Source organism: Cynocephalus volans, chromosome 11 (assembly GCF_027409185.1).
Source record: "Cynocephalus volans isolate mCynVol1 chromosome 11, mCynVol1.pri, whole genome shotgun sequence".
Classification (NCBI taxonomy): domain Eukaryota; kingdom Metazoa; phylum Chordata; class Mammalia; order Dermoptera; family Cynocephalidae; genus Cynocephalus; species Cynocephalus volans.
This window is the reverse complement of record NC_084470.1, coordinates 62,402,686-62,427,050: the sequence shown is the minus strand read 5'-3', so window position 1 is coordinate 62,427,050 and position 24,365 is coordinate 62,402,686. Positions and strand designations below refer to the sequence as shown.

The window sequence follows — 24,365 nt, the reverse complement described above, 5'->3', positions numbered from 1 at the left end:
TGGGGATTGCATTAAATTTGTATATCACTTTGGGTAGTATGGACATTTTCACTAGGTTGATTCTTCCAATCCAAGAGCATGGGATATCTTTCCATCTTCTTGTATCCTCTCTAATTTCTCTCAGCAGTGGTTTGTAGTTCTCATTATAGAGATTTTTCACATCCTTGGTTAACTCAATTTGTAAGTATTTTATTTTTTTGGTGGCTATTGTAAATGTGCAGGCTTTCTTGATTTCTCTTTCTGCATGTTCACTATTGGAGAATAGAAATGCTACTGATTTTTGTGTGTTGATTTTGTATCCTGCTACTGTGCTGAAGTCATTTATCACCTCCAAGAGTTTTTTTGTAGAGGCTTTAGGCTGTTCGATATATAGGATCATGTCATCTGCAAACAGGGACAGTTTGACTTCATCTTTTCCAATCTGGATGCCCTTTATTTCCTTCTCTTCTCTGATTGCTCTGGCTAGTACTTCCAACACTATGTTGAATAGGAGTGGTGAGAGTGGGCATCCTTGTCTAGTTCCTGTTCTTAAAGGAAAAGCTTTCAGCTTTTCCCCATTCAGGATGATATTGGCAGTGGGTTTATCATATATGGCTTTAATTATGTTGAGATACTTTCCCTCTATACCTAACTTATAGAGGGTCTTTGTCATGAATGAGTGTTGAATTTTATCAAATGCTTTTTCAGCATCTGTAGAGATGATCATATGGTCCTTGTGTTTGATTTTATTAATATGGTGTATCACATTTATTGATTTGCGTATGTTGAACCAACCTTGAATCCCTGGGATGAATCCCACTTGATCATCGTGAATAATTTTACGTATGTGTTGCTGTATTCTGTTTGCTAGTATTTTAGTGAGGATTTTTGCATCTATATTCATCAAGGATATCAGCCTGTAGTTTTCTTTTTTGGTTGTATCTTTACCTCTTTTGGTATCAGGATGATGTTTGCTTCATAGAAAGAGTTCGGAAGCCTTGCGTCTGTTTCAATCTTTTGGAATAGTTTGTAAAGAATCGGTGTCAATTCCTGTTTGAATGTTTGGTAAAATTCTGCCGTGAATCGAATCTGGTCCTGGGCTTTTCTTTGTTGGGAGCTTTCTGATAACAGCTTCAATCTCCTTTATTGTTATTGGTCTGTTCAGATTTTCTATATCTTCATGGCTCAGTTTTGGGAGCTTGTGTGTGTCCAGAAATTTATCCATTTCCTCCAGATTTTCAAACTTCTTGGCGTATAGTTGTTTATAGTAGTCTTGAATGACTCCTTGTATTTCAGATGAATCAGTTGTAATATCACCTTTTTCATTTCCAATTTTTGTTATTTGAATCTTCTGTCTTCTTTTTTTGTTACTCATGCTAATGGTTTGTCAATTTTATTTATCTTTTCAGAAAACCAACTTTTTGATTGATTGATCTTTTGTAATGTTTTTTGGGTTTCAATTTCATTCAGTTCTGCTCTGATCTTAATGATTTCTTTCCGTCTGCTAACTTTAGGTTTGAATTTTTCTTGTTTTTCTAGATCTTTAAGGTGAAGTGTTAGGTTGTTCACTTGCCATCTTTCCATTCTTCTGAAGTGAGCATTTAATGCAATAAATTTCCCCCTTAATACTGCTTTTACAGTATCCCATAGGTTTTGGTATGATGTATCATTGTTTTCATTAGTTTCAATAAATTTTTTGATTTCTTGCTTGATTTCTTCTTGGACCCATATGTCATTAAGTAGAATGCTGTTTAATTTCCATGTGTTTGTATAGTTTCCAGAATTTCGTTCGTCATTGATTTCTAGTTTTAATCCATTATGGTCTGAGAAAATACATGGGATAATTCCAATTTTTTTGAATTTGTTGAGACTTGATTAATGACCTAATATGTGATCTATCCTGGAGAATGATCCATGTGCTGATGAGAAGAATGAATATTCTGAGGTTGTTGGATGGAATGTTCTGTAGATATCTTCCAAGTCCCATTGGTCTAGAGTCTTGTTTAGATCTTGTGTTTCTCTGCTGATTCTTTGCCTAGATGATCTGTCCAATATTGACAGTGGGGTGTTCAGGTCCCCTGCTATTATAGTATTAGTGTCTGTTTCCTTCTTTAGGTCTAATAGAGTTTGTTTTATAAATCTGGCTGCTCCGGGCCAGCCCGTGGCTCACTCGGGAGAGTGTGGTGCTGATAACACCAAGGCCACGGGTTCGGATCCCATATAGGGATGGCTGGTTGCTCACTGGGTGAGCGTGGTGCTGACAACACCAAGTCAAGAATTAAGATCCCCTTACCGGTCATCTTTTTAAAAAATTAAATAAATAAATAAATAAATAAATAAATCTGGCTGCTCCAACATTGGGTGCGTACGTATTTATGATTGTTCTGTCTTCTTGATGGATCAGTCCTTTTATCATTATGTAGTGTCCCTCGTTGTCTCTTTTTATGGTTTTTAGTTTAAAGTCTACTTTGTCAGATATAAGAATAGCTACTCCAGCTCGTTTTTCTTTTCTGTTTGCATGGTAAATCTTTTTCCATCCTTTCACTCTTAGTCTATGTGAGTCTTCATGGGTGAGGTGGGTCTCTTGAAGGCAGCATATAGTTGGGTCCTCCTTTTTAATCCAGTCAGCCAGTGTGTGTCTTTTGATTGGGGAATTTAAGCCTTTTACATTAAGAGTTGTTATTGAATAGTGTTGATTTATTCCTAGCATTTTATTGATTGTTGTTTGGTTGTCTTAGGTGTCTTTTGTTCCTTGCTTTCTGATTTACTGTTTGTTTTCTGTGTTTGTTGGTTCCTTAGGTTGTAGATAGCCTTTTTGTTTGTTTGTTTTCTTTTCATGAATGTCATTTTTATTATACTAGTGGGTTTAGATTTTTCTTGGGTTTTTATGGCAGTGGTAGTTATTTTTCAGAAACCAAACCCAGTACTCCCTTGAGAATTTCTTGTAAGGGTGGTCATGTGGTGGTGAACTCCCGCAGTTTTTGTTTGTCTGAGAAATATACTATTTGCCCTTCATTTAGGAAGGATAGCCTTGCAGGGTAGAGTATTCTTGGCTGACAATCTCTGTCTTTTAGTCTTTTGAATATATCATCCCATTCCTTTCTGGCTTTTAGGGTTTGTGATGAAAAGTCTGATGTTAGCCTGATTGGGGCTCCCTTATAGGTGATTTGACGCTTCTCTCTTGCAGCTTTTAAGATTCTCTTTTTGTCTTTGAGTTTTGCCAGTTTGACTATAACATGTCTTGGAGAAGACCTTTTTGGGTTGAATACATTTGGAGATCGTTGAGCTTCCTGGATCTGAAGATCTGTGATTTTTCCTATACCTGGGAAGTTTTCTGCCACTATTTTGTTGAATATGTTTTCAGTGCAATCTCCATTTTCCTCCCCTTCTGGAATACCCATGACTCGGATATTTGAGCGCTTAAGGTTATCTGATATTTCTCTCAGATTTTCTTCAATGCCTTTTATTCTTTTTTCTTTTTTTTTTTGTTTGCTTGTGTTATTTCAAACATCCCATCTTCAAGTTCAGAGGTCCTCTCTTCCACTTCCACAAGCCTGTTGGTTAAGTTCTCCATTGTGTTTTTTATTTCGCTGAATAACTTCTTCAGTTCGGCAAGTTCTGCTACATTTTTTTTCAGGGCATTGATTTCCTTGTACATTTCCTCTTTCAGGTCCTGTATACTTTTCCTCATTTCATCATGATGTCTAGCTGAGTTTTCTTGTATCTCATTCAGTTTCCTTAGAATTATCACTCAAAATTCCTTGTCAGTCATTTCAAGGGCTTCTTGTTCTATAGGATCTAGAGCTTGAGATTTATTATCTTTTGGTGGTGTACTTTCTTGATTTTTCATATTTCTGGTATCTTTTCTTTGATGTTTATTCATTGTGGCAGGGGGTTTCACAGTCCACAGGTTTGACACTATTGACTGACTAAGATGTTGCTGTGGTTGCCAATTTGGTATTGCTACCTCAGTGACTCCCTGTTCCGTGCGCTCTGGTCCGGGCTGCTGGGATGTGCCGAGGCACCGCAGAGCGTGTGGTCTCTGCAGAGCTTCCCCTTCCCCTGCAGGGTGTCTCCCTGCTCTGTGCGCGCTAGGCCGGGCTTGGGATGGAGCCCGGTGGTGGTAGTGAAGCCTACCTGCTGCTGGATTGTGCGGCAGCAGCGTGGACTCTGTGGAGTTCCCACCTCCCCTGCTGGACGTCTCCCCGCTCTGTGTGCACTGGGCTGGGCTGGGAATGAAGCCGGGTGGCGGCAGTGAAGCCTACCTGTTGGATCACACAGTGGTGGCCCCGCAGGGCGTGTTGTCTCCGTGGAACTTCTGCCTCTCCCGCTGGATGTCTCCCTGTCTCGGCTGCGGGTTGATTCGCTTCCAGCTCCAGGGACGGGCGGGTGGGGGCGGGGGGGTCAGAAGCCGTGGTCACCGCTGCAGCCCGGGGTGACACACGCCAGCTCAGGCTTCCATGTTTCCACCTCTGCGGCTGCGGCTGCAACGCCGGCTGTGGGGCACCGGCGGGTCGCGCGCGCGGTTTGGGGTAGATTCCCGGTTCTCGGCAGGGCAAAGACACCCTTTCAAAGCCGTTCCTTTGCGCCGATTCTGCTACAGCTGCATCTGGCGCAGGCCTCAGGCTGCTTCTACTCCTGGCGGAAAAGCGGCAGGCAGCTCTCCTCTTCCGCCATCTTGACCTCCACTTCTGCCAAGTATCAGAGGCCAGGAAGTCCAAAGTCCAGGGAATATATCTGGTGAAGGCTTCCCTTAGTGGTGACTTCAGTGACGATAGGGTATCACATTGGACAATGGTGGAGCAGAGAGAGCAGAGCTCATATTCCCTGCTTCTGTGTCTGCGTTGCTTTTTAGATAATTTCTTTAGTTCTTCCAGTATTCTTGGTGAAATCTGCTCTTAAATCAATCTATTGAGTTTTTACATTTTAATTTTAATTTTTTTGTGTGTATTGGAAATAACCTCTATTTTTTAGAGTCTCTTGCACTTTTCTGATATTTTTAATCTCATTGCTTCTTTGGGTGTATGCAAACACTTATTTTTTATTCTATGGCAGATTATTTTGGTAATCTAATATCTGAATTTGTTGCTTTGCATCCCACGGATTTGTCACCCCTTTTCCCCTGGGTGTCGGAGCCACCAAAGATTACTCAAAGCCCATCTCTTCTGAGCAGTGAGAAGCCCGAAAAGGGGTTAAAAAATCTCCCAGAACCCTCAAGATAGAGGCATTCCTTCCATCTGGGAAATTAACCACAAATTGGGGTTCTCTTCCCACATTTATTCTCCAGACCAGGAATTTACAGGAAGAGAACATAGGTGGGTTTTTTTCTAAGTACCATTTAACAAGTTTAACAATAGAAGCTGGTTACATTCAGTAAGAAAAGCAAGGCAACATTCTATAATGCAATTAGGTCGATCCACTAACAAAAGCTTGATTTTAGCAAACATTCTCTTCTTACAGCAATTTCCCAGTATCTTTACATATCAGTCACTAACCTGTCTGTCTTTAAGCTAGCAACCTTGCTGTGTTATAATTTTTTATCTTACAACAGAGATTATATAGCCTGGGGAAAATTTCCTGTCCTTTGCAAGGTTAATATTTGAAACTGCAAGGCTTGGAAAACCAGGCCCTGTGAAATACACTTGTTTTATGCATACTTCACATGAATTCTGCTATCTGATAATTCTATTGTGAGTCTAGTTTTGCTGTCATCTCTGCTTGCTAGCTTTTGTGATTCTTCACTTTTATATGCCTCATGATTTTTTTTTAATTTGTACATCTTCTAATTGATATATGGTGTTTGTCCATTTCTCTCAGTTAACATTCTTGTTGACAAAAACCAATTACTTTAACTGTTATTATAGAACACTTGAAAGAAGCACATGAGAAGAAATCAAGTAGAACCCAAGAGTCATGATTTTTGATCATAGGCTCATATTTCTTAGAACTTTAGAGATTATTTGAGGCCTAAATTAAAGTTGGGTTCATCCAGACATTTGTTGCCCAGCCTGTCTTTGTTAGGGCTAACTTATGATGAGGTTTTCTCAGAACAGATTCATTTTGCTCCTCTCCCCTCTCTGCAGTGCCAATGGTTTGAGATAGGCACAAATTGAGGTTGAGATGGACAGTCTTCCTTGCTCCTTCGAAGCACAGAAATTAATTTGTTTTGAGTTCCCATCTGTGGCCTTCAGAGAAGTAGCTTCTGGTAGACCCTGGCCTTTTCTCCCATCCTTGTGCCCTCAAGAAGTCTTGAAAATTAAAGCTTGGTTATCTTGTCTTACAAATGCCCTGAAGGTGAACACTGGCTTTAGTGTTCTGCTTGTTCATCTGGGTTCTTGCTTTTACTCCTTACTTTTATGAGCATTCTTGCTCCTTACTGGCAGCTCCTGGATGCATTTTCAAAGTTTTATTTTGTTTTTTAAGCATTGCATCCAATATTGCTTTTACAAGAAAGTTTCTTGTTTCCTTCAAGAACAGAAATCTTCAGACAAGATATTAAATAGCTTAAAAATAGAAGTAATATCAGCAGTCATTAGCTTCTGTCCTTAAATCAGATCTTATCCTTTAAATTGTCTTTCTTATGTATTAGTAATAGTTTTAATTTAGCAAATCGTTTATCTTCAGCCTCAAGTCTTTGTGTAATGAGATAGGACATAGATAAGTAAATAATTTGATTTCAAAATGCCTTTAAAACATACACTTAGTTTCTCAGAAGAAAGATTGATGCCCATGTATTTCCTAATCATAAGGATTTTAAAATTTGTAATAGAGTTTCCAAAGTTGTTCTTAAAATACCAGTCTCTATTGGAACCAGGATGCTTTAAAAGTAGAATTGACTTGTAATAAAGTATGGAAGTGATATTTTTTCTTTTCTCTTTGCTAATGTACAGCCAGATTCTCCTGAATATAAAGCTGCTTGCAAACTCTGGGATTTGTACCTTCGAACAAGAAATGAGTTTGTTCAGAAAGGAGAAGCAGATGATGAAGATGATGATGAAGATGCACAAGACAGTCAAGGCACAGTGACCGAAGGAGTAAGTGTGCAGCTGGAACCGGTGATAGGTGGTCTATTGGAAGGTGAACAGGGCCCATGCCTGTGATTTCCTCTGGGCTATTGTGGGCAGCTGGGCTTCCTGTGCAGTTGCATCTGTAATTGGGAGGGTAAATGGACATTCAGCTGGAGATTTTTACTCCAATTTCAAGGGGTCCTAGGACATCCTGGACAGTGTGTGCCATGCATGGTTGTTTTCATGAATTGCTCTTAATTAATGCATATTTCTCACTCAGTTTTAAAGAGAATCTTGATATTATCAAGGACTAGTTAATATTGTTAGATTGAAACATTATGTAAGGGTAGAAAGTGTTGTTATTAAATGTTGGAGAGTCAGTGGAATCACCATAGTTAGGAATTTTTTTTTTTTTTTTTTTTTTTTGGTGGCTGGCCAATACAGGAATCCAAGCCCTTGATCTTGGTGTTGTAACACTGCACTCTAACCAACTGAGCTAACTGGCGAGCCCTCAGGAATATTTTTGTAGGTTAAACTGGTTACATGCCAAGTGTGTTCCTGTCTCTGGAATTTTGTAGTTCTTACCTCTGCTTAAAACGTGTTTCTTCTGGCTCTTCCTTTGACTGGCCCTTTTTCATTATTCTAACATCAGTTAAAATGGTGTCAACTGAGAGAGGACTTTCCTGACCACCCTGTCTAAATTGCTTGCTCCCCATACCTCCTTTTCATCCCCCACCTGGCTGTCACATCACTGTGTTCTGTGGTCTTTAATTGTTATAACTATATGTGAAATAACTTGTTTATTAGTTTACATGTTTATTTTCTGTCTTCCACCAAGTAGAATGATAGCTCCTCAAAAGATAACACCTTATTCACCTATTCTGGGCATCTAGATCGTATTTGACATGTGGGTACTGATAAATATTTGCTGAATGAAAATAGTTTGAAAAGTGAAAAAAATGGGGTAGCCATTTAGCTCAGTTGGTTAGAGCACAGCTTTGCAACACCAAGGTCAAGGGTTTGGATCTCCATACTGGCCAGCTGCCAGAAAAAAAAAGAGAGAGAGAAAAAAATAGTAGAGGGAATCACCACTCTCTTCTGCAGCTAAATTTTAAAAAACACAAAGCAGAGCATTACCCTTTCTTCCATAAATTACCTAGATAGGCCTTTCACTGGAACTCCAGCACAGAAAGAAGCAGTGGTGGTGAATTTCTCAAAAATATAACTACTTCTTGGGGTCTCAAAATATAGTTGCTAGGGGCTTTTTAAATTCTTTAAAAGAAATTAAGTGATTGGAATTAGATAGAAAGTGATTAACAGTAGGGATTCTTTGGAATTTTACTTTCTGTTAGAATACAGAAGAAGCAACTTAGCCCATGCTTCCTTGGGTAGAACATTGCCTGCAGAAGCCCCAGCTTTACTATAAGCCTTCTGGGTTCTAGTCAAAAAATAAAAATGTCTACATTTAGGACTTGCCTGTATTTTTTTTTTTTTTTCTGTAATGCATAATTGATGAGAAATTGGGAGGATCATGCATGTTCGTATTTATAAGCTCCCAAGCTTCTTTCTAGCCCTATGATTCTTGTGAAGGGAGAAGGAATTTTCAGGCTTCTAATTTTTAAATCAAGAACGATTTCCTTGGAGATTTCCCAGTTGTGGGACTAGGTTGTGTGAATATATTCATATACTCTACTCCCTTTGTAATCTACAACACATTTCTAAAATAGCTGGTTGGGTTGGGAGGAATGGAGTCTTGACTGCAGAATGTACTCCTCTTTTAGAAGTTAACTATGTGGTACCATGTTGTAGCTAGAAAGTAAATGACTTACACATGGGAATTTTAGTTTCATCTGTGCTGTGTTGTTTCTCTAAGCATATGTAGTTGGGGACTCTGACCAAATCACATGTCTTATATGTTAAATATTTATTGAGTGTCTGTTATTGCCAGGCATTGTGCTAGACCCAAGAAATGTTAGTGCCCTCTGTGTGGAGTTAATGTTGTACCTTAAAACTGAGATTGTACTAAATAAAAACAGTTTCTGTTGTATTAGGATAAAAATACTAGTGCTTTTATGATTTAAACCAGAAATAACCATTAATCTTTATTTTATATGCCAAAAACATGGTTTGGACTAGAAGTATCATTTAATATAGACCTTGAGTGAGATATCCAATTGCTCACTGTAGAAACTTGCTTCAAACTCAGATCTTTCCTAACCTACTACTCTTTGGGGCATATACTTTCCCATGTTGAAACGGTGTCTATGCTAGGTGTAAGCCAGTCAGTCTGAAGAACAGAAATGGTATCCCTCAATTTGCTTAATCTCCAGTCAATTCTGGCATAACATGAATTCAGTTAGAGCTGGGAGAGCACACCATGGTTAAAAGTACATAGTCCCAACTCTACTTAAGTAGTCGTTGTCCTACCATAATACCAAGACTTCAATAGATGTGAATAAATATTAAGGCCAAGTGTTACGGGGTATGTTTTCTCTAGCTCAATTGCTCAGACCCTAAAAAGGTCTGTATTTCCATCATTTCACACATATGATGCTTGAACTTTGCTATTCCAGTGTTTACTATGGAATAGAGTTCAGTAAAAGGACTGATCCGAGAGATTTAGTTACAGAAATAATATAAAGAGCCTCATTAGTTTCATGTAGGTCATTCTAGGGGTACAACATCTGTGTCCAGAAATGGTGTGCATCAATTCTGACATAACTTGAATTCAGTTGTTATACCTGGCAGAGCACCTCATGGTTAAAAGTGCAGTCCCAACTCTAATTAAGTAGTCATTGTCCTACCAGAATACTGGCATTTCTGTGGTATTTTTGACACTTGTACTTAAAATAAGACTACTTAAAGTTGCTCTTTTGAATTTGCTTTACAATATCTATTTATTTATTTATTTTTGGTGGCTGGCCAGTACAGGTATCAAACCCTGGACCTTGGTGTTATCAGCACCATGTTCTAACCAGCTTTACAATTTTAGAAGCTATTTAATATTTGGCAATTATTTACTGATTTCTCTCACAAAGTGCTTTTTTTCTTCTCTCTCCCTTCCTCCCCATTGCCCAGTCTTCTCCAAGTTACTTGAAGGAGATCCTGGAACAGCTTCTTGAAGCTATAGTTGTAGCCACAAATCCATCAGGACATCTCATTAGTGAACTTTTTCAGAAACTGCCTTCTAAAGTGGTAAGTGACACAATTAAAGACAGATGAATTAAAGTGTTTGATTTTTTTAAGTACTTCAAGAATTTTATTAGTTATTGGTAAATAAAGTATGGTTAAAAAGGAGATGTTGGGGCCGACCCCATGGCGCACTCGGGAGAGTGCGGTGCTGGGAGCGCAGCAGCGCTCTGCGGGTTCAGATCCTATATAGGGATGGCCGGTGCGCTCACTGGCTGAGCGCGGTGTAGCCGGTCACAAAAAAGACAAAAAAAAAAAAAAAAAAAAAGATGTTGGAGGCAGCCAAGAGAGCCTCCTTGTGGCCTCAGCACCAAGCACAAAGGGTATGATCTATCATTTTACTTGACCAGAATGTTGTGTGGGTTTTTTAAAAATGTATATGTTTTTGTTTTTTTGGTTGGTAATTATTTTTGTATTTTTTTTATTGTGGTAAAATATATGTAACATAAAATTAATCATTTTAGCCATTTTTAAGTGTATAATTCTGTGGCATTAAGTATATGCACGTTGTTTTGCAACCATCACCACTGTTCATCTCTAGAACTTCTCAGTCTTGCAAAACTAAAACTCCATACACTTTAAACACTGAGTCCACTTCTGCCTTCCCCCAGCTCTTGACACCCATCATTCTACTTTCTGTCTCTATGATTTTGACTATTCTAGGTACATCATATAAGAGGGATTACACAATATTTGTACTTCTGTAAATGGCTTATTTCACTTAGCGTATGTTCAGGATTCATGCATATTATAGTATGTATCAGAATCTCTTTCCTTTTTAAGGCTGAATAATATTGCGTTGTTTGTATATACTACATTTTGTTTATCCATTCATCCATTTGGGTTGTTTCCAAGATTGGTAATTCTTCAGTGATAAAATAAGCACTTTAACTAAACCTTTTATTTATAAGAAAGAGGAAACTTTCTCTTCGTGCAGGAGACAGGTTGAGAGGAAGATAAATGAGTTTTTCCTCCCTTAGTTCTTCTTGATCTCCTGGTGATGGAGAAGAGAGACAAATTATGTACTCTTCTACCCCTAAAAGAACAGGTTTTTTGGATGAGACCATTAAAAAGTATTACAGCCCCTTATTTCTTCACACCCAAAAGATAATTAACACAGCTATAGATTTGACTCACATTATCCTGTGAAACTGCAAACATTTCTGTGGCCTTAGTATTTTTATATTTCTAGATAAGGATATACTTTGAGAAGTACTCCACTATAGCACTTAGCCCCATTGTGATCCTTTACTTTTGTATCTGTCTCTTTCCCTACTCTGAATTTCTTGAGGACAGGGACCATGCCGTATTTACTTTTGTATCCCTGCCTTGTGGTTGGAACCCGGTGTGTTATAGGTGTGCAAGAATTGCTTGTTGACTGATAAGTGGCATGCCACTTTCCCCATGTCATTGACAAGATTAATTATTTAAAGATGTATCTTGACTAGTTGTAGGACAATTATAACATAAGAAATAAAGCATATGACCACTGCTATCCTAAGTGTGGATATGATTAGGAAGATATAATGATTATATTGGTCATACAATTTAAAACTTTAAGAAAACAGTGTGACAGTTCCTCAAAAAATCAAACATAGAATTTTATGCATCAGTTCCACTTTGGGTTTGTACTCCCAAAAAAGTGAAATCTGGGTCTTGAAGAGATATTTGTATACCTGTATTTATAGCAACATTATTCACAATAGCTAAAACATGGAACCAACTAAAGTATCCATTGACAGATGAATAGATAAGCAATGTTGTATATGTATACAATGGAGTATTATTCAGCCTTAAAAAGGAAGGAAATTCTTACATATGCTACAACATGGATGAACCCTGAATATACTATAGTAAGTGAAATAAGCCAGTCACAGAAAGACAAATATTATATGATTCCTCTTATACGAGGTACCTAGAATTGTCAAAATCATAGAGAGAGAAAGTAGAATGGTGGTTGCCAGGTGCTAGGGGGATTGGGGAGGTATTGTTTAATGAGTACAGAGTTTCAGTTTTGCAAGATGAAAAATGGATGGTGGTGATGGTCGCACAGCAGTGTGAATATACTCAATGTCAGAAACTGTACACTTAAAAATGGATAAAATGGTAAATTTCCATGTTATGTATATTTTGCTACAATAAAACAATTATAAGAAAAGAAGTACAGTCTTTACTCAAGACATTCTTACTCTACAGGAGTTAATCAGTAGTGATCAAACTACCAAGGGTGATTTGGAGCAATAAAACATCAATATTTACTTCCCCTATCCCAGGGGAGCCTTCAGGCACACCATGCATCAGGAGTTCCCATTAGTCCTTTGGGGTGTGACCTGGGGCATGGAGAAGGGGACTGGACCCCCCTCCCACAACCAGACACCCCGCACCAGTGCCTCGGGGCTTGCCTGGGGACCCGAGGTATGGAGCTGAGGATCGGACATTCTCCACAACCAGGCACACTGCCAGCATCAAGGAGCATGCCAAAAACATCTCTGTGTAGGTGGCTCACCACAACCACCACAATAACCATGGCTGCCATGAAGGTGGCTAGACTCCACAACAATGATGCACATGGTCCGCCAGCCACTGGAGTGCGTTAACACAAGGAGAGTCACCAGCAGAGATAAAGAAAGGAGGAGGATGTCTGTCTCCACAGAGCCTATTTCATAGTGACGGAAGAGGCATCTATTCTGTGATAGTATTGGGGGACCTGATCACACCTCTCAGCATTGGACAGATCATTTGGGCAGCAAATCAACAGAGTAACCATTATTCTTCCAGAGGATAAGAAGAAATCTAGGGTGATTAGAGCAGGGAGGGGGAGAGAAAGGGGGATGGAGAGGGATTGGAAAAGGGTCATAAATAATAATTGTGATTTGTAATAATATATATACTAGTAATATTGATTTGATCAACATATCTCAATGTTGAACCCCCAAAATTTGTATAATCAATTTTGATTCAATAAAAAATTTTTTAAAAAATTAAATAAATATCTAGTTCCCCTATTCCAGAGGAGCCTTCAGGCACACTGTGCATCAGGAGTTCCCATTGGTCCTTTGGGGCATGATAATTTGAAAGACAACAGGGATTGAGACCTGGAGGGGCAGGGCCGTTTTGACCTTTTCTTTGTAAGTCTTTCCCAAGCAGCCTGGTTGAGTGGGAGAGGTGGAATGGGAATATGTGGGCCAACAGCTTGGATTGCTCTATACCCTATGCTAGGTGGCCTTGCCATAATTTGTCTTCTAAACTGTCTCTCAGAAGGAGAACTGGTGAAAACAGTGGGCAGGAAAGGAGTTTGATCTCATATGATCCCTCAATTTACACCACTATTTTCTTAATCCTACTCCTTGTAAATTGAGGGATCAGATGAGATGAAGCATCATTGAAATCATTCCTTAAGCCCAGTAATTGAGGGAAGGCTGTGGCCTCATGTTTTTGTTGTTGTTTGAGCTTCAAAAGGGTTTGAACAGTAGGAAGAGACTGGAGGACACAGTCTGACTTCCCCTGAACCTCTCCCACCTGAGAAGACCAACTTTTGATTTTTGGTCAACTTGTTATGCTGTTGGATATTTCATGAAGCTTTTTACAATCAAATTCTTTTTTGCTTCAAAACAGACAGTATGCTGTACAGCTGTATCTTTAGTCTTGAATCTCACAAAGCTGCTCAACTGGTTGTTTGAGCAACAGATTGTTGATGTGCTTCCTTGTTTTCTCATTGGCTGGATACTTTCACTTATTGAGCATGCCTGGGTTTTTGTCTTCCAGCAATATCCAGACTATTATGCAATAATTAAGGAGCCTATAGATCTCAAGACCATTGCCCAGAGGATACAGGTATGAGTGACCATGTGTAACCATATTCAGTTTAGAGCAGATTGGCCTGTGGTCTTTCTTAGGGCTTTTAGAAAACAGAGAAGTAGATGTCTCCATAAGGGGTTATTAGCAAATAATATAAACAGATTTAAGTATTGTTACTAATTATAGCTTTGGATTGCATCTTAGGACAAAAATTTAAAAGCCCTGGTTACAGACATTTCTGATTGTAAAAGGTACATTGGCAAATAAAAGCTTTGTTTATTTTTTTCCACTTCCAAATAGCTTTAGGATATCTTAGAATAAAAGTTACCTACAACAGATGTTAGAGTATAAGATTAGTGAAAATAAATACTTTGCCCTCTTCTGCCCTCTTCTACGTCTCCTCCCTCTTTTCTCCCCCTCACTGTATCCCCAGCAGTAATAGCAGCAACTAACACTAACATAAACTAGCTATGTACCTAGCAGTGTTCTAAGTGCTTTATATCTATTAGCTAATTAATTCTTACAACTCCATGAGTTAGGTACTGTTATTATTCCCATTTTATAGATTAGAAAACTGAAGCACAGAGACGTTAAGTAGCTTGCCCATGTTACCAGCTGGTAAGGAGAAAAGCTAGGATTTGAATCCATTCAAATTAAAAGATAGGATTGAATCCAGAGTCTATGCTCTTAACTCCTACACTTACTGTCTCTCCCCAGAGTAGATGCTTGGTAAATATTCATTGAATTGAATGAATGGCTAGGATTTAAAATATGGTGATGAGACGTTAAGGAAAATATAGGAAGAAAGAACTAAATTATATCAGAAATCTAGTTTTTAGAGTAGAACTGATGTGGTTCTTTTCCTGTGTGTGCTTCTTACTAGCTATGTCACTTTGTTCTGGTGACTTGCCTCCTTCCTCTGCTGTGCATTGGGTATAGTATTGCCACTTTGCAAAGTCATAAAGGTCAATGATAATGTATTATAAAGCATCTCACATAGCACTTTACAGGGTGAGGCCCCAGTAAATGTGTCACTGATCCTGCCAGGGTAAGGAGCGTTTGCTGCTCTCAGGAGATGAACCAAAAAGGAAAACTTAATGTGTTACATACATGGTCTCATTGAGAAATGAGGTTTGCCAGGAGGGAGAAACTTCTCTGGCTTTAAATTGTAAGAGAGTAAGTAGTAAAGAATAACAATGTAGTAACTACTGGTAACATAGATACATTTTCAAAAAATGTTAAAATACAGATTCCTTAGTGTAACATCTGGTTTTTAACGCAGCCCAATAACTGCTACTGAGAATGACTGAAGTCTCTGAAATCACTGAGGTTTCTAACATCTATCTGGGGGTGATGTTTTCATAATACTGAAAAACAAATCAAATCTTTAAACACCTCTACTTCAGCCCTTGTCTTCTTTCTCTGACCTCTCACCTTATCTTGTCCCTTCTTCCTTCCAAAAGTCACAGAGTTACCTTCTTTGGCCATCACCCCTAATCAAGATCCTTGTTCTCTTATGTCCGAATTATTTGAAATAATCTTTCCTACCTCCCTGACAAAAAGCTCTCTAGTCCTTTCTACATCTTCCTTCCTGACCTTGGCTTCCTGCCATTCCACTGCTTAGAGACTTCAGTAACTTGTTTTCTAATGCCTCCTAAAGCATGTCACAACTCCTTGTACCAGTTCAACAATAACCAACTCTGACTGACTTAAGCAGAAAGAGAGTTTGTGAAAAGGTATTGGATAGCTCATGGAATTGCTGGGATAGAAGGCTGGGGAACTAGCCTTTAGGTAATAGGCAGTACTAATGGATGTCATGGTATAACTGAGATCATGCACAGCTGCTTTGTGGTGCTATTGCTGTTACCACTGTCATTTGCCCCTGTGAGCCCTGGATACTTGCTGTTCCCACTGCTAGACTCTCCTCCCCTGCAGGAGTCAGGATTGAATTCCTGCCATTCCCTGGCTATTGCTTTAGTCCCTCAAGACCCAAGTGTGAACTGACCCATGGTTATTTCCCTTTGCCCTGACTGCTAGGCTGCTGTCAAAGTGACTGTCTCTGCCCACTTTCATCCTCATGGTAAGAGCTAGGGCCCTCCCTACCACCTGTGCTGGAATTCTCTCCAAATACGAAGGACACTCAGATGTTGGGTAGTCCCACATGGCACATAACCAACTACTCTCCTTTGCTTGGCTCTCTGGATTCTGCTTCCTTTGTCCTTACCTAAGCTTGTACTTACATTTCTACCCTTCCCCAGCCTCCACTCCACTTAATTTGGTTATCTCATTCTCTCCAAGACATGTCCTTTTCATTTCTCTGTACTTGTCATGTGTACCTTTTTCCTAGAGTGTGTCCCTCCTTCCTCTCCTTTGTAAATTGAGGCAACTATATGAGTAGCCCTAGGTTATTTTGGATTGAGTAAACTTTAGAATATGAGAACTCTTGCACATAATAGGCACTCATAAAATGTTAGTCTCTGTGCTGGACTGATGTTTTACTTAATGCTGTTAAGTCCACTTTAATGAGTTACTTTCATGAAGCACTTAGAATAGCACTTGGCACATAGTAAGCGCAACATGTTTACTAAATAAGACTCTTGCCTTATTTGATTTTTTTTTTAATTGTAAGTTATTTTTATGAGAATATTGTAGCTCTGGTTTTACTACTTATGTCAAAAACTTCTCTGTAAATGGGTAGTAGTAATAATTTATAAAAGAGAAAATGACTTTACATATTGTTTACATATGTACTTTCTAATAAAGTCATGGAATATTGTAACAATTTAAAGTTATGAGGAGTTCTTTTTTAAAAAGATTTTACTGATTAACTCTTGTTAAGAGGAACTGCTATATTTTGTTATTTACTTTAGAATGGAAGCTACAAAAGTATTCATGCAATGGCCAAAGATATAGATCTCCTAGCAAAAAATGCCAAAACTTATAATGAGCCTGGTTCTCAAGTATTCAAGGTTAGTTTTTTGTCATTGCTGTTTTTATTGATAATAAATAGTATATGATTTTAATTTAGAGTCTATAATTGTTATATAACAACTTTATTGAGATATAATTCACATACAATACGTTTAACCCATTTAAAGTATACACTTTAACAGTCTTTAATATGTTCACGGAGTTGCAAAATTACAACTTCAGTCAATTAGCTGGCATTCTTTATTTCCCCCAACTGCACCAGCCTTTGGCAACCACCATTCTTCTTTTCATCTCTGTACATTTGCTTATTCTGGACATTTCATATAAATGGAATCATACAATATGCTGTATGGATTTCTTTGTGGCTGGATTTCTTCACTTAGCATAATGTTTTCAAAGTTCATCCATGTTGTAGTATATATCAGTACTTCATTCTTTTTATTGCTGAAGAATATTCTATTGTATAGATATGCTGTATTTACTCGTTCGTCAGATGCTAGATATTTGGTTTGCTTCTACTTTTTGGCTATTATGAATAATTCTGCTTTGAACATTCATGTGTAAGTTTTTATGTGGATGTATATTTTCATTTCTCTTGGGTACATACCTAGGAATGGAATTGCTGGGTCTTGTGGTAACTGTATATTTAACTTTATGAGGAACTGCCAAACTGTTTTCCAGAGTAGCTGTACCATTTTACATTCCCACCAGCAATGTACAAGTGTTGCAATTTCTTCACATCTTCATCAACACTTGTTTTCCATTTTTGTTTTTATTATTTAATATAGCCACCCTAGTGGGTGTGAAGTGGGATGTCACTGTGATTTTTTTTTTTTTTTTTTTTTTAAGCTGACCGGTAAGGGGATCTTAACCCTTGACTTTGTGTTGTCAGCACCACACTCTCCCAAGTGAGCAATGGGCTGGCCCATTTGTGATTTTTGATTTGCATTTCCCTAATGATTAATGATGCTGAACATCTCTTCATGTGCATATTGGCCATTCATATATCATCTTTGGAGATATGTATGTTCAGATTCTTTGCCCTTTTTTAATTGGGTTACTTATCTTTTTATTGTTGAGTTGTAAGAATACTTTATATTTTCTGAATATTAAATCCTTATCAGATATATGATTTACAAATACTTTCTCCTGTTCTCTTGTCTTTTCACTTTCATGATAGTGTCCTTTGATGTACAAAAGTTCTTAATTTTGATATAGTTCAGTTTATCTATTTTTTCTTTGGTTACTTGTGTTTTAGGTGTCATATCAAAGAAACCATTCCCTGCCTAATCCAAAGTCATGAAGATTTACACCTATGTTTTCTTCTAAGTATTTTATGATTTTAGCTCCTACATTTAGATCTTTGATCCAATTTTAACCAATTTTTGTGTATGTGAGGTAGGAGTCCAAATTCATTCTTTTACAAGGGATATTATTTCAGTACAATATGTTGAAAAGACTGTTCTTTCCCCATTTGATTGTTTTGGCATCCTGGTTGAAAATTGATTGATGATAGGTGTATGTGTTTATTTCTGGATTCTTGGTTCCATTTCATTCATCTGAATGTCTGTCTTTATCCTAGACAAGGTTAGTTTTTGATTCATTTTTTAGTTAAATATTGATTTAATCCATGCATTTAAACTTCGTAAATATAAAGCACAATATATGTGTAGTGTAATACACAATGTAAAATGACTTTCATTGCTTTGCAGTTCCTTCTTAGAAGTTTCATTGTCCTATAATGAATAGTTTCTTGTAGGAATTTCTTGATTACATCATTGGGAATTTACTGAATGGAAGTCTCAAAGTAGAAAGAGTGCCATGGATGGTGCCTAGTGTATGAGTGAGGGCATTTCAAACTCCTTTTTTCTATTCCTTTTTTAAGCCAAATAATTTTATCTTCACAGGATGCAAATTCAATTAAAAAAATATTTTATATGAAAAAGGCAGAGATTGAACATCATGAAATGGCTAAGTCAAGCCTTCGAATGAGGTAGGTTAAAAAATGTCTAAAATCCTTGTGCCTTTATATTTGCCAAATTTTCTAGCTAGTGAGATCATTTCAGTGGAAAAAAAGATTTATGTTGCATTTCAAGATTATATATACACTTGAGGCAACTCTTACCTAGCCCCTTCATTGCAGCTGAAGGGCTTTATTTAAAAGGAAACATTGTGTGTGCGCGCGCGCGCGCGCGTGTGTGTGTGTGTGTATGTTTGTGTGTATGTTTGTGTGTGTGTGTGTGGCTGGTATGGGGATATGAACCCATGACCTTGGTGTTATAAAGCTGTGCTCTAACCAAGAAAAGAAGTAATTTTTTTTATGAGTTAACATTAATATATACTTTTATTGCTTTATATAAATATGAGTATATATGTATGTAATATGTATTACGTATATAATATATATTATGTACACATATATGATATTTGTATATAATATACAGTAGTATATATTTATATTTGTAGTAAGGGTATTTAGTCAGGTGTCAGATCTAAAGTCTCATCCTGGATTTTACTTGTCTTAGAACTATGACTTTGAACAAGTCTTAGTTGTGGGATTCTGTTTCCTCCTACCTGAAGTGGGAAGGTTGCATGACTACTTGTGAAGCTTTCTTCTGCAGTGACCCTAAGTTCTCTAGGACCTTCCCTGGTCTGTTCTCTTCTGCAGAGTCCTCCGGTCCTGGAGCAGAGCCTGCTGCATAATAGAGGCTCAGAAATGTTTTAGCATTTCTATTAAGGAAAGAAGAAAATGGTTGTCTCCTATTTGTTTACTCAGCATTCTGATTTCAGCTATCAAGTTTCTGATCTTTTTATCTCATCTCTGGATAGGACTCCATCAAATTTGGCTTCAGCCAGGCTGACAGGTCCTTCGCACAGTAAAGGCAGCCTTGGTGAAGAGAGAAATCCCACTAGCAAGTATTACCGGTGAGAGAAAGAGTGTTTGGTCTGAGAACTGACCCATGCTTAGGAAAATAGGCATACTAGTGTTTGCCTGATGCCTATCTTTTTTTTTTTTTTTTTTTTTTCCTGATGCCCATCTTGAAGTCATATTTTTGGGAATAGTTGGCTTATTGTGAGAATTTGTTATCAAATGCTTTATTTAAAAGCTTGAGGTGCTATCGTAGGCCCTACCTTTCTCTCAGACAATGCTTAAGCATCGTCTTCAGGTAGTATGTAATATTAGTTACCAATAAAATGTGGGATTAAATACTAATAGGTTTTGTGTTCATAATAGAATTTGTGTCATCTTAGAAGAAAATTACCAGTAATTGTGATTGAATCCTTATTTTCCATAAAGTAAAGAGTATTGCTACATTTAAGTAAAAAGCAAATGGCAAGTAACCTACTGTAGGCTTTCTACCACCACTACCACTTTTCTGGAGAAAAGAAAATTATTTTCTTGGCTAAGATTGATTATGAGGAATATTAAGAAGTACTGAGATAACTAAGAAGGCAGTTGAATGGAAATTGTTTTTCTTTTATATTAATGCTTTGTTAACAGTTCCTATTCCTGTAAAGTAACCGAATTATTATAACACCTTTCTGTGTCTTCTAATTGCTTGTTTTTCTTTGTAGGAATAAAAGAGCAGTCCAAGGGGGTCGTTTATCGGCAATTACCATGGCACTTCAATATGGCTCAGAAAGTGAAGAGGATGCTGCTTTAGCTGGTAGGCATTAGGTTGTGACTAGTTAAATGCCTTCTCAGTGGACTGTTGTGGATAAGGGAAATTGCAGTGACTTTGCTCTGGCTAGAATTTGTTGGTTTTTGGAGCACATGCTATTTTGTTGCATTTGATTGCATTCTTTGGTTGGCAAACTTATCAAAAGCTTATTGTTCTATTTTGTGTTAAAGCTCCTATCTGGGTAAATATTTCTGGAAAAACAAGTCATTTGATAATCTATCAGGTCCAAGTTTAAGACCTATAATGATGAATTGTGAGTACTAGTGAAACAATCAGGAAATCCTAGAGGGAAATCCATGCCATGTTATATTTTCAGGCCGTTGGCTTATATTTTCAGTAAGCTCTTATTTCTTCTTGGCTGGAGCTTATGATTTAAAGATAGATATAAATTACAATCAGAGCTGTGTGGTAAATTGTCATATAGACAAGTCCAACAAAGGGCATTGGGCACTAGAAATCAATGTTGAAGAACACAATTTGTTAATAAATAGCAACCTACAGGACAGCTATAGAAGTATATATGATTTCATTGTCTTTCTTAAGTGTAATATAATATTTTTCCTTTTACTATAGATATTTTTATGTGTAGAGATAAAACTTATTTCATTAGATTATTCTGATATATCTTGATTTTATAATGAAATGTGACACAGATTTCTTCAGTTGTATCTTATTTTTGACTAAATCTTATAGAAATTTTATAATTGCTATAGACTATTAGGTATGAATTTAATTTTTGACACGCTTATCTACAGAATCAAGTATTTTTTACTTTAATTGGGTCTGGTCTTATCATAAATTGAGAGAAAAATGATCTTTTCATTAACTATGTTTTTTACTGATTATAAAAGTGACACATGGTATGTTTAGATTTCCTTCTAATATTTGATTACATCGTTAGCTTTATGGTAGCATGACAAATTGAAGGAAAACCACATTTACAAGATTTCTAAAAATGATTTATTGCTTTTTTTTTCTCTTAATACATTTGTGACAGGAGGGTTCTTTTTTTTATTTTTATTGAATCAATTGATTATACATATTTTGGGGGTTCACCATTGAGATATGTTGATCAAATCAATATTACTAGCACATATATTTTTACAAATCATAATTATTCTTTATGCCCCTTGTCCAATCTCTCCCCCTCCCCCCTCTAATTACCCTAGATTTCTTCTCTCCTTCTGAAAGAATAATGGTTACTCTGTTGATTTGTTGCCTAGATGATCTGTCCAATGCTGAGAGGTGTGATCAGGTCCCCCAATATTATCATAGAGCAGATGCTTCTTCTGTTACTCTGCAATGGGCTTTGTGAAGAGAGACATCCTCTTTTCTTTATTTCTGCTGGTGACTCTCCTTTTGTCAGTGCACTCCAGTGGCTGGTGGACCATCGGCGTGTTGGTTGTGGCTTCTAGCTGCTTTCGTGGCAGCCATGGTTATTGTGGTGGCTGTGGTGGGCCACCCACATGGAGGTGATGTTTTTGGTATGCTCCTTGGTGCTGGTGGTGTGCCTGGTTGTGGGGAAAGTCCGGTCCCTGGCTCAATGCTTCAGGTCCCTGGGTGGGCCCTGGAGCGCTGACGCAGTGTGCCTGGTTGTGGGAGGGGGGTCTGGTCCCCTTCACCATGCCTTGGGTCCCCAGGCAGGCCCTGAGGCGCTGGTGTGGAATGCCTAGTTGTGGGGGTGGGTGTCTCCCCCACAGCCAGTGCTCCAAACACTTCCCATGGGACAGGCCCTACACCGATCCCTTGCATTGACTTACTGGCCTCTGAATGGCTCCCCCTTTTCAGCTGTTCTGGCTCTTCACTCCTGCGTGAGTCCACAGTGGTCTTTCGTCCTGGGGGCTACCAAGGCTCTCTTCTCCCCTGCCACCTCCATGTAACTCCATCTGAAGGGCACAGCTGCATCTTCTGCCAGCTCCTGTTCCGTGCACTCAGCAGCTCCAGCATTAAAGTGGCCACGGCCCGAAATGCTCAGAGAAGTTTTTTCTTTCTCTCATCTTGGTTTCTCCCACCTTCATGAGCTCCATAGGTCTTTCCTCCTTTCCCCATGAGCTCCAGCAGCCCCAGCTTAGCTGATGTTACATTTTTATAGTTGTAAATTGGTTGATTCGTGGGAGAGAGTGATGCTGGGGACCGTCTGTTCCGCTATCTTGACTGGAACTCAGGAGGATTCTTTTGTAGTAATCTCTGCCATAAGAAAACAAAGTAGATGCCAACCAACTTTGTATGTAGTAGGTCCTTCCGCCTGTCATTTAGAAGCTATTTATCCCTAAGTTAGTCAAGGTTCTAATGTATTTGATTTTCTCCTTTCTGCCCCTGGAAACAACTTAAGGATTGGTACAGTGAAAGTAGCAAAGGGGATAACTGATGATGTTAAAGCAGTAGGAAAGGGCCCGTAAGAATGTAAAAAAAAGCAGGCTTAAAAATTCGAAAGGTATAGCCTGGCTTCTTGAGGTGATTAATTTTAGAGGCAAACCGCATTGTGCAGCTAAGGCCCTGGGGGGATGTGCAGGGAAATAGAGCACCCAGTTGTAGTCACTGTAAGAACAGAAATGAAGTGGGAGATAGAATAAGAAAAACACATAAAACCTTCAGTCCTTCCTCCACCAAAAAAAAACAAGACAAGAAGGCAAAAGGAAACAGAAAAGGTAGGGTAAGTAGAAACATAAAAGACAGAGAAGCAAGTCCAAAAATTATATTAGAAATCACATCATTGTTAATGACCTAAATTTGTTAGTTAAGGTGGTTTCAGATTGGATCTTTTAAAATCAGGTTATACACTTGTTACAAGAGACAAGAAGAGATCTTAAATATAAAAACATAGAAAGTTGAATGTAAAAGGATGAGGAAAATATACCAGGCAAATGATAACCAAAGAGTAGTACATTGACCTCTGATAACATGGGCTTTCAAACAGAGGTCATTATAAAGATAAAAAAGGTTCACGTAATAATAGTAAAAGGTTTATTTCATCAGAAAGATAAATTTTAAAAGAACTCAAAATATGTAAAACAAGCATAAGGAACTTTACAGAGAAATTAAAAACACTACCCTTAGAATGGGAGCCTTTTTCTCTCAATTGCTAGATAAGCAGACAAAAAACCAATGAAGACAGCAAAGATTTGAACATACTTCTTCATAAATGTATTTGTTTCCTATTTCTGCTAAAACAAATTACCACAAATTTAGTGGCTTAAGCAACACAAATTTATTCTCTTTCAGTACTGGAGGCCCAGAAGTCTAAAATCAAGGTGTTAGCAGGTCAGTGTTCCTTCTGGATGTTCTAGGAGAGAATCCATTTCCTTGCCTTTTCTATCTTCTAGAGGCCACCTTCATCCCTTGGCTCATGACCCCTTCCTCCATCTTCAAAACGAGCACTCTAACCTCTGCATTGTTATCCCATCTTCTTTCTTCTTTGACCTTTTCCCCTCCCTTTTATAAGGACTCTTGTGATTACATTTAGTGCCCACCCACGTAATTCAGAGATTAATCCAGATTTATCTCCCCACATCAAGGTCTTTAAACTTAACCATATCTACAAAGTCCTTTTTGCCATATAAGGTAGTATTCACAGTTCTGTGGATTAGGACATGAATGTTTTGGTGGCCATTATTCAGCCTACCACAACAAGTTTGATATGACATTCATGTATTCTACAATTAGAGAATACATTCGGGTATTCTTCCCAGGTTCACATTTACAAAAATTGACCGTGAACTTAGCCATAGAACAAATTTCAACACATTTGAGTGATTATTATACATTCCATATTTCTGAC

The 24,365-nt window shown here is 38.0% G+C and overlaps 1 protein-coding gene across 20 annotated transcripts in view; it reads left to right on the top strand.

Annotated features, from left to right (window-relative positions):
- The window catches only part of PBRM1 (polybromo 1), a 113,613-nt gene that overhangs the window by 15,000 nt on the left and 74,248 nt on the right, over window positions 1-24,365 (top strand). For all 20 annotated transcript variants that reach the window (XM_063115401.1, XM_063115419.1, XM_063115405.1 and 17 more), the window contains 7 exons: window positions 6,870-7,013; window positions 10,065-10,181; window positions 13,941-14,009; window positions 16,844-16,942; window positions 18,812-18,897; window positions 19,734-19,829; window positions 20,481-20,572. In XM_063115401.1, coding sequence (XP_062971471.1) covers window positions 6,870-7,013; window positions 10,065-10,181; window positions 13,941-14,009; window positions 16,844-16,942; window positions 18,812-18,897; window positions 19,734-19,829; window positions 20,481-20,572 — 703 coding nt within the window. The remainder of the gene's footprint in view (window positions 1-6,869; window positions 7,014-10,064; window positions 10,182-13,940; window positions 14,010-16,843; window positions 16,943-18,811; window positions 18,898-19,733; window positions 19,830-20,480; window positions 20,573-24,365) is intronic.